Below are 10,406 nucleotides of genomic sequence, written 5' to 3'. Positions count from 1 at the left end.
CCCCCATCCCCCTCCCCAGCACGGACCCCCCCCCCAACCTCCACCCCGGCACGGACCCCCCCATCCCCCTCCCCGGCACGGACCCCCCCCCCCAACCTCCACCCCGGCACGGACCCCCCCATCCCCCTCCCAGGCACGGACCCCCCCCCAACCTCCACCCCGGCACGGACCCCCCCATCCCCCTCCCCAGCACGGACCCCCCCCCATCCCCCTCCCCAGCACGGACCCCCCCCCCCATCCCCCTCCCCGGCACGGACCCCCTCCCGGCACTCCCCCGGAGCCCAGCCTACTCTAACCACCACCCCCCCCCCCCCCCCCCCCCCCGCCGCACACACACACACACAAGCCGAGACACACCTCTCCTCACGCATTCAGACTGCGGCCACGCCATTGCCTGCCCAGAGCCAACCCCCCAGGCCGTCACTCACCTCCACGCTGGTCGGCGTGAGCCTGGAGCACAGGGTCACGCCGATGAAAAGGAGGTTTAATTTATGTCGACGTGAACGGTCATCACGTCGACGGGACTTCGGCCCATCCGGAAGGGAGAATATCGGCAGGCCGAAAATCGGCTGCCTTGCGCAGACCCATGACATTCTCCGTGGCAGCGGCGACATTAACGCCCCGCCGACTTTTCTTCCTTCGGAGACTTCGGCAACCGGCGGGGGCGGGATTCACGGCGGCCAACGGCCGTTCTCCGACCCGCTGATGAGAATGACGCCCCTGGTTCTCGCTTTTTAACACCGAACATTCCCTTTAAACACTTTGGAACCTTCAGACTGGTGTTTAACTTGTTGATATTTTTTTCTTAAAGGTGCGAATGCTCCAGTCCTTATCCAGTCTCCGAGTCTGGAACGTGTCCCAGAGGGTCAGACTGCACGGTTACAGTGCACCATGCGGAACGCCGCAGTGACACACACCGATGTTCACTGGAACCGGGAGCTGCCAGGGAAAGATACGGAGAGGGTTTTAATACATGATATAAAGAACAGCACACAACGGAGTCCAGGTTTCACTGAGCGTTTCCATCCTTCCCGAGACACGTCCAATGAAACCTTCATCCTGACAATCAGCAACGTGCAGCCCAGTGACACTGCCGTCTATTACTGCTCCGTGTGGGGAGACATCAGTGGGAATGGATCACAGCTGTGTGTAACCAGTAAGTACAGTTTCCATGATTCTCATGTGGTTTTACTCAGATAGAATCTTCTTGAAGTTATCTTCCAGAACCTTAATTCTTTGACTCCTTTGTTTGCTCGGGTTTTTGCCAATGTGGTGCCTCGAGCTGTTTTGTTTTATATTCAAACTTTATTGGCAAGATGCCATCCCTAACTGCCCTGGAGAAGGTGGTGGTGAGCTGCCTTCTTGAACCGCTGCACTCCATGTGGTGTAGGTACTGCTGTTAGGGAGGGAGTTCCAGGATTGTGACCCAGCGACAGTGAAGGGACGGCGATACATTTTGTTATGACACCCTGGGCCAGCGCACGGTCAGTTCCAGCCACACAGATCCCAGAGTCGCAACATAAGTGAATTAATCAGTAATTTGTGTATTTTCCTTAGATCTTTGACCCTTGACTTCTCCAATGAGTTACAGGCACCAGATTTGAAAGTAAAACATTAGAACTGTTTCTTTATAAAAAGGGTAAAAGATGAACATATCATGGAAATAATGTAACACTGATCTACTTGTCTAACTATTCCCCAAACACTGTCCCACCCTCCACCCACATGCACACAAGACAGACACACAGGGGGAAGGGAAAGAATCAAAATGATGGGGATTAAACTGGGTGTGAGATATTTGAGGATCTTTGCTGCTGAGGTTGAGGCCTTTGTAGGCAGTGATAGAACATAGAACATAGAACATAGAACAATACAGCGCAATACAGGCCCTTCGGCCCACGATGTTGCACCGAAACAAAAGCCATCTAACCTACACTATACCATTGTCATCCATATGTTTATCCAATAAACTTTTAAATGCCCTCAATGTTGGCGAGTTCACTACTGTAGCAGGTAGGGCATTCCACGGCCTCACTACTCTTTGCGTAAAGAACCTACCTCTGACCTCTGTCCTATATCTATTACCCCTCAGTTTAAAGCTATGTCCCCTCGTGCCAGCCATTTCCATCCGCAGGAGAAGGCTCTCACTGTCCACCCTATCCAACCCCCTGATCATTTTGTATGCCTCTATTAAGTCTCCTCTTAACCTTCTTCTCTCCAACGAAAACAACCTCAAGTCCATCAGCCTTTCCTCATAAGATTTTCCATCCATACCAGGCAACATCCTGGTAAATTTCCTCTGCACCCGCTCCAAAGCCTCCACGTCCTTCCTATAATGCGGTGGCCAGAACTGCACGCAATACTCCAAATGCGGCCGTACCAGAGTTCTGTACAGCTGCAACATGACCTCCTGACTCCGGAACTCAATCCCTCTACCAATAAAGGCCAACACTCCATAGGCCTTCTTCACCACCCTATCAACCTGGGTGGCAACTTTCAGGGATCTATGTACATGGACACCTAGATCCCTCTGCTCATCCACACTTTCAAGTACTTTATCATTAGCCAAATATTCCACATTCCTGTTATTCCTTCCAAAGTGAATCACCTCACACTTCTCTACATTAAACTCCATTTGCCACCTCTCAGCCCAGCTCTGCAGCTTATCTATATCCCTCTGTAACCTGCTACATCCTTCCACACTATCGACAACACCACCGACTTTAGTATCGTCTGCAAATTTACTCACCCACCCTTCTGCGCCTTCCTCTAGGTCATTGGTAAAAATGACAAACAGCAACGGCCCCAGAACAGATCCTTGTGGTACTCCACTTGTGACTGAACTCCATTCTGAACATTTCCCATCAACAACCACCCTCTGTCTTCTTTCAGCTCGCCAATTTCTGATCCACATCTCTAAATCACCCTCAATCCCCAGCCTCCGTATTTTCTGCAATAGCCTACTGTAGGGAACCTTATCAAACGCTTTGCTGAAATCCATATACACCACATCAACTGGTCTACCCTCGTCTACCTGTTCAGTCACCTTCTCAAAGAACTCGATAAGGTTTGTGAGGCATGACCTACCCTTCACAAAGCCATGCTGACTATCCCTGATCATATTATTCCTATCTAGATGATTATAAATCTTGTCTCTTATAATCCCCTCCAAGACTTTACCCACTACAGACGTGAGGCTCACCGGTCTATAGTTGCCGGGGTTGTCTCTGCTCCCCTTTTTGAACAAAGGGACCACATTTGCTATCCTCCAGTCCTCTGGCACTATTCCTGTAGCCAATGATGACATAACAATCAAAGCCAATGGTCCAGCAATCTCTTCCCTGGCCTCCCAGAGAATCCTAGGATAAATCCCATCAGGTCCCGGGGACTTATCTATTTTCAGCCTGTCCAGAATTGCCAACACCTCTTCCCTACGTACCTCAATGCCATCTAATCTATTTACCTGGAGCTCAGCATTCTCCTCCACAACATTGTTTTTTTCCTGAGTGAATACTGACGAAAGATATTCATTTAGTATCTCGCCTATCTCTTCAGACTCTACACACAACTTCCCATCCCTGTCCTTGACTGGTCCTACTCTTTCCCTAGTCATTCGCTTATTCCTGACATACCTATAGAAAGCTTTTGGGTTTTCCTTGATCCTTCCTGCCAAATACTTCTCATGTCCCCTCCTTGCTCGTCTTAGCTCTCTCTTTAGATCCTTCCTCGCTACCTTGTAACTATCCATCGCCCCAACTGAAACTTCACACCTCATCTTCACATAGGCCTCCTTCTTCCTCTTAACAAGAGATTCCACTTCTTTGGTAAACCACGGTTCCCTCGCTCGGCACCTTCCTCCCTGCCTGACCGGTACATACTTATCAAGAACACGCAGTAGCTGATCCTTGAACAAGCTCCACTTATCCAGTGTGTCCAACACTTGCAGCCTTCTTCTCCACCTTATCCCCCCCAAGTCACGTCTAATGGCATCATAATTTCCCTTCCCCCAGCTATAACTCTTGCCCTGCGGTGTATACTTATCCCTTTCCATCCTTCACGTAAACGTCACCGAATTGTGGTCACTGTCCCCAAAGTGCTCACCTACCTCCAAATCCAACACCTGGCCTGGTTCATTACCCAAAACCAAATCCAATGTGGCCTCGCCTCTTGTTGGCCTGTCAACAAACTGTGTCAGGTAACCCTCCTGCACACACTGTACAAAAAACGACCCATCTAATGTACTCGAACTATATCTTTTCCAGTCAATATTTGGAAAGTTAAAGTCTCCCATAATAACTACCCTGTTACTTTCGCTCTTATCCAGGATCATCCTCGCCATCCTTTCCTCTACATCCCTAGAACTATTTGGAGGCCTATAGAAGACTCCCAACAGTGTGACCTCTCCTTTCATGTTTCTAACCTCAGCCCATACTACCTCGGAAGATGAGTCCCCATCTAGCATCCTCTCCGCCACCGTAATACTGCTCTTGACTAGCAGCGCCACACCTCCCCCTCTTTTGCCTCCTTCTCTGAGCTTACTAAAACACCTAAACCCCGGAACCTGCAACATCCATTCCTGTCCCTGCTCTATCCATGTCTCCGAAATGGCCACAACATCGAAGTCCCAGGTACCAACCCATGCTGCCAGTTCCCCTACCTTATTTCGTATACTCCTGGCATTGAAGTAGACACACTTCCAACCACCTACCTGAACACTGGCCCCCTTCTGCGACGTCAAATCTGTGCTCCTGACCTCTATACTCTCATTCTCCCTTACCCTAAAACTACAATCCAGGTTACCATGCCCCTGCTGCATTAGTTTAAACCCCCCCAAAGAGCACTAACAAATCTCCCCCCCAGGATATTTGTGCCCCTCAGGTTCAGATGTAGACCATCCTGTCTGTAGAGGTCCCACCTTCCCCAGAAAGAGCCCCAGTTATCCAGAAATCTGAATCCCTCCCGCCTGCACCATCCCTGTAGCCACGTGTTTAATTGCTCTCTCTCCCTATTCCTCATCTCACTATCACGTGGCACGGGCAACAACCCAGAGATAACAACTCTGTTTGTTCTAGTTCTGAGCTTCCATCCTAGCTCCCTGAAAGCCTGCCTGACATCCTTATCCCCTTTCCTACCTATGTCGTTAGTGCCAATGTGGACCACGACTTGGGGCTGCTCCCCCTCCCCCTTAAGGACCCGGAAAACACGATCCGAGACATCACGTACCCTTGCACCTGGGAGGCAACATACCAAACGTGAGTCTCTCACGCTCCCACAAAATCTCCTATCTGTGCCCCTGACTATCGAGTCCCCAATTACTAATGCTCTGCTCCTCTCCCCCCTTCCCTTCTGAGCAACAGGGACAGACTCCGTGCCAGAGGCCCGTACCCCATGGCTTACCCCTGGTAAGTCCCCCCCCCCACAAGTATCCAAAGCGGTATACTTGTTTCTCAGGGGAACGACCGCAGGGGATCCCTGCACTGACTGCTTTTTCCCAGTCCTTCTTACAGTTACCCATCTATCTCCAATCTTTGGTGTAACTAATTCCCTGAAGCTGCTATCTATGACCCCCTCTGCCTCCCGAATGATCCGAAGTTCTTCCAACTCCAGCTCCAGTTCCCTAACTCGGTCTTGGAGGAGCTGGAGATGGCAGCACTTCCTGCAGGTAAAATCAGCAGGGACACTAACGGCATCCCTCACCTCAAACATCCTGCAGGAGGAACATTGCACTCCCTTCCCTGCCATTCCTCTAACTTTCTACCAAGATCTGGCTAACAACTAAATTAAATTTTAAAAACAAAAAAAATATTAATAACAATAATAAAATATGGTACTTAACCTCACACCAATGGGTTTTATTATTATGTTAGAGGAGGAGGGCGGGTGGGAGACACTACACGTGTAGTGTCTCGGGTTTCCTCTCCGCCAGAATTTATTGGTGAGGGTCTTCCCAGAAGTCTGCGGGTCGACTTCCTGTTCCCACCTTAAACACTAAAATTTAAAAAAATAAAAATAAAAAATAAAAATTTAAAGGAGAGACTTACCTCCCAGAAATCACTTCCGCACTGGGGGGGCAGTGCGGAAGTGATTTCTGGGAGGTAAGTCTCTCCTTTAAATTTTTATTTTTTATTTTTATTTTTTTCGGGGGGCTGAAATGGACTAGCCTGCTCCGCTCCTGCTGAAATCGACTGGGCCTGCAAGGTAAGTAAGTAGTTAATCAGTACTTACCTCACCCAGGCAGCGACCTTTTAAACGGTCCCCTCTGCCTCGCAGCTCCCGCGCTTTTTCAAATTCCCGCGCTGTTTCTAAGGTCCCGGCTCTCTCTCCCGAACTAAACAGCTGACCTGCAAGGTAAGTAAGTAGTTAATCAGTACTTAACTCACCCAGGCAGCGACCTTTTAAACGGTCCCCTCTGCCTCGCAGCTCCCGCGCTTTTTCAAATTCCCGCGCTGTTTCTAAGATCCCGGCTCTCTCTCCCGAACTAAACAGCTGACCTGCAAGGTAAGTAAGTAGTTAATCAGTGTGCAAGGTATTGAACCATCGGTTGGCTTGGACCCTCAAGCTGGACCATTCAGGCCGGATTCTCAGGCTGTGGGATCCCCTCTGGAGACAGGCTTCAACTTGTGTTGAGCTGAGCCTTACCCATGGACAGAGAACTTCAAACCTGCTGAGTTTCTGATATGTGGTCAGCTTCAGCAGACTCACCAACAACTTGTCTCAGTTACACAGAATATTAGAGCAGCATTTTCCTGAGGCCTTTGAGAGGCCTGGTACTTTTAATGGAAGAGGAACCGGAAAGATCCCCCTCCCCAGCTCTGTATTCAGGTTTTGAGTACTCACTAACTGCTCTGTGTACCTGAAGGGGGTTCAAACTGAGATTTGAGAGAGAATCCCCCTCTTCTGGGGGAGAGATTCAAGAGGATTCTGCTCAGCTCTGCAGTTTGGAAAAATCTGGGTTGGCCGGCACCGATTCGTCCTCCAACACGGCCGGAGACTTCTCCGCCCACACTCTCCTTGGCATTCCGTGGGCCACAACAGTTTTACGTGTTTCTGTAACATGGCCAACATGCATTGTCCCCCAGTCTCTAACTGAGACAGAATCTGAGGGTTTAGTTGAGAAGGAGGTGGTTTTGGTGGTTGAACAGGTGTGAAGTCCCCACCATGGGTGGTTAACAGGCTGCCCCCTGGGACTTCCCTCCAACTTGGTCAACACTCCTTGGCACCTTCTCTATACCTGACTCTGTCTGTCCCTCACCACTCGCTGTGCGAAACTGTCTACATCACACTCTCAGACAGTACATTCCAGATCCTAACCACTCGCTGTGTCAATCTGTCTCCACCACACTCTCAGACAGAACATTCCGGATCCTAACCACTCACTGCGTGAATCTGCCTCCACCACACTCTCAGGCAGAACATTCCGGATCCTAACCACTCGCTGTGTCAATCTGTCTCCACCACACTCTCAGACAGAACATTCCGGATCCTAACCACTCGCTATGTGAATCTGTCTCCTCCACACTCTCAGACAGAACATTCCGGATCCTAACCACTCGCTGTGTGAATCTGTCTCCACCACACTCACAGACAGTACATTCCGGATCCTAACCACTCGCTGTGTGAAGAAGTTTTTTCTTCATTTCGCATTTGCCTTTTTTGCAAATTATTTTTTTGCCCTCTGTCTCAATCTTTTCACAAAGGGGAACAGTTTCTCCCAGTCTGCTCTGGTCAGAACTCCTGTGATTTTGAACATCTCTATCAAATCTCCCCTGATCCTTCTTCTCTCCAAGGAGAATGGTCCAACTTCTCCAATATATCCCCGGAACTGAAGTCCCTCATCCCTGGATCCATTGTTTTGAATCTTTGCTGCTCTCTCTCCGATACCTTCACATCCTTCCGAATGTGCGATTCCCAGAACTGGCTGTAATATTCTGATTGAGGCTGAACTAATATCTGAAGCTGAATATACTGAAGCTGCCGTGTGTGTAACATTCTGATACTTTACAGAACAATCATCCGACCAGAATCCCGGGACAGCAGATGCGATTGTTTTAAGCACGGGTATAATCCTGGCCTTTGTTGTCTTGTTCTGCTTCGCTCTGCTCACACGTTATCTTGTAAAAAAGAGGTTGCACTCTGCAAAGAACTCCACACAAGGGTAAATATGATTCATCTTGTGTCTGATACTGTTACTGCACGGGGTGATTATTTTATAACTTGCTGCGTTTAGTGAGGAGCCACATTCCCCTTGCAGCCTATCGTTCAAGTGTGTGAGCTGCTACTGTTGAGACCAACACATGTGCCAGTGCTTGACTGGTGCCAGTCATCTCCAACTGTCCTGGCATCTCAACCACCCCAGTATTGACCAACAGGCACCTACCTGCTGCTGCTGAGAGCCAGGATGGTTTTAACAGTTGAAGCACTAAACCTCGCCCTTCGGACATTAGTACTGGATAATTGCCCGTCTCGCCCTGCGTGCTGGTTCAGTGCCCGTGTCTCGCTGGCTGCACAGTCCCTCATGGTGGTTAGAACAAACAAGTGTTCATGTGCTCTGTCCAAACAGCCCATGTCGGCCTTTACCCTCCCCACAAGGAAATAGTTCTAATCATATTCACACCATATTCCAATATCTCTTCAGCGTTCTTTTTCATCACCTCCCTCTCCAATCTAATCTCAAATGATGACATTATTTCTGCCTCACCCACTAGTCTGGGTGAATCCCACATCCTCCCGACTCTGTGTCAAGATATTTATCTGCCCTATTCTAAGTCTCTTCCATAAGCTTGTATCCAGAGCTCCTCAATCTTCACCCTCCCTGTAAAAGTCTGCTTCCATCTCTTCTATCCCAAGTTTAAAGAATTTTGAAGACCTTTGATCATATTGCTCTGCAATCTGGGTTCTGCTAATGATAAAAAATGTCTCCCGTCTTTCTTTGTATTTGTTTTGCTGACACCAGACCCAATCCCAGTGAATCTCTCCTGTTTCCTCACTAACGCCTGACAGCTTAATCAGCTTGGAGTGGAGAGCTCTCTAGCATGTCTTCACAAACTGAGATAACTTTCACTGTCAGTGAACGACAGACAGTCTCGGTGTTTCGTAACTAACATTCAAAACATTAAAATGTTCCAGGGAATATTGTGCAAAATGGGTTTTGAAATTTCCAGGTTGTAACGAGACAGCAGTGAGTGCATGGCCCAGATAGCGGAAAATCCCAGTATTCATTGTGGATTCACTGGGAGCCCAGGGGAATCCTGACCAATCTGGTTTGGGTGGTGTGACCATGGACATCTGCACAGTTTGCATTGCTTTGATAGAAATGAGATGGATCAGATTTCCCAGGAGACATCCGCACTGTTTCCAGCCCTTTCTCAAAGTGTGACATGCTTTGTGTTTATTGAGTTGGGAGGTTAATAGGGGGGTGAAAAAGGCAGATGGGACACTTGCCTTTATCAATCGGGGCATCGATTACAAAAGCAGGGAGGTCATGTTGGAGTTTTATAGAACTTTGGTGAGGCCACAGCTGGAGCACTGTGTGCAGTTCTGGTCGTCACATTATAGGAAGGATGTGATTGCACTGGAGGGGGTGCAGAGGAGATTCACCAGGATGTTGCCTGGGATGGAATGTTGAAGTTATGAAGAGAGGTTGAATGGATTTGGGTTGTTTACTCTGGAGCAGAGAAGACTGAGGGGCGACCTGATCGAGGTGGACAAGATTATGAGGGGCATGGACAGGGTGGATAGGGAGCAGCTGTTCCCGTGAGATGAAATGTCGGTTACAAGGGGACACAAGTTCCAGGTGAGGGGCAGGCGGTTTCGAGGGGATTAGACGAAAAACCTTTTTACCCAGAGGGTGGTGAGGGTCTGGAACGCACGGCCTGGGAGGGTGGTGAGGGTCTGGAACGCACTGCCTGGGAGGGTGGTGAGGGTCTGGAACGCACGGCCTGGGAGGGTGGTGAGGGTCTGGAACGCACGGCCTGGGAGGGTGGTGAGGGTCTGGAACGCACGGCCTGGGAGGGTGGTGAGGGTCTGGAACGCACTGCCTGGGAGGGTGGTGAGGGTCTGGAATGCACTGCCTGTGAGGGTTGTGAGGGTCTGGAACGCACTGCCTGGGAGGGTTGTGAGGGTCTGGAACGCACTGCCTGGGAGGGTGGTGAGGGTCTGGAATGCACTGCCTGGGAGGGTGGTGACGGTCTGGAACGCACTGCCTGGGAGGGTGGTGAGGGACTGGAACGCACTGCCTGGGAGGGTTGTGAGGGTCTGGAACGCACTGCCTGGGAGGGTTGTGAGGGTCTGGAACGCACTGCCTGGGAGGGTGGTGAGGGTCTGGAACGCACTGCCTGGGAGGGTGGTGAGGGTCTGGAACGCGCTGCCTGGGAGGGTGGTGAGGGTCTGGAACGCGCTGCCTGGGA

At 50.0% G+C, this 10,406-nt stretch overlaps 1 gene segment (V, D, J or C); it reads left to right on the top strand.

Moving 5' to 3' along the window:
• The first annotated feature begins 816 nt into the window (after positions 1 to 816).
• The window catches only part of LOC140428487 (Ig heavy chain V region HC-3-like), a 30,148-nt gene continuing 20,558 nt past the window's right edge, over positions 817 to 10,406 (top strand). The window contains 2 exon segments of the V gene segment in view: positions 817 to 1,156; positions 8,005 to 8,155. Of these exon segments, the coding sequence occupies positions 892 to 1,156; positions 8,005 to 8,155 (416 nt within the window).

Source organism: Scyliorhinus torazame, chromosome 1 (assembly GCF_047496885.1).
Source record: "Scyliorhinus torazame isolate Kashiwa2021f chromosome 1, sScyTor2.1, whole genome shotgun sequence".
Lineage (NCBI taxonomy): Eukaryota > Metazoa > Chordata > Chondrichthyes > Carcharhiniformes > Scyliorhinidae > Scyliorhinus > Scyliorhinus torazame.
This window is presented reverse-complemented; position numbering and strand designations above follow the sequence as displayed.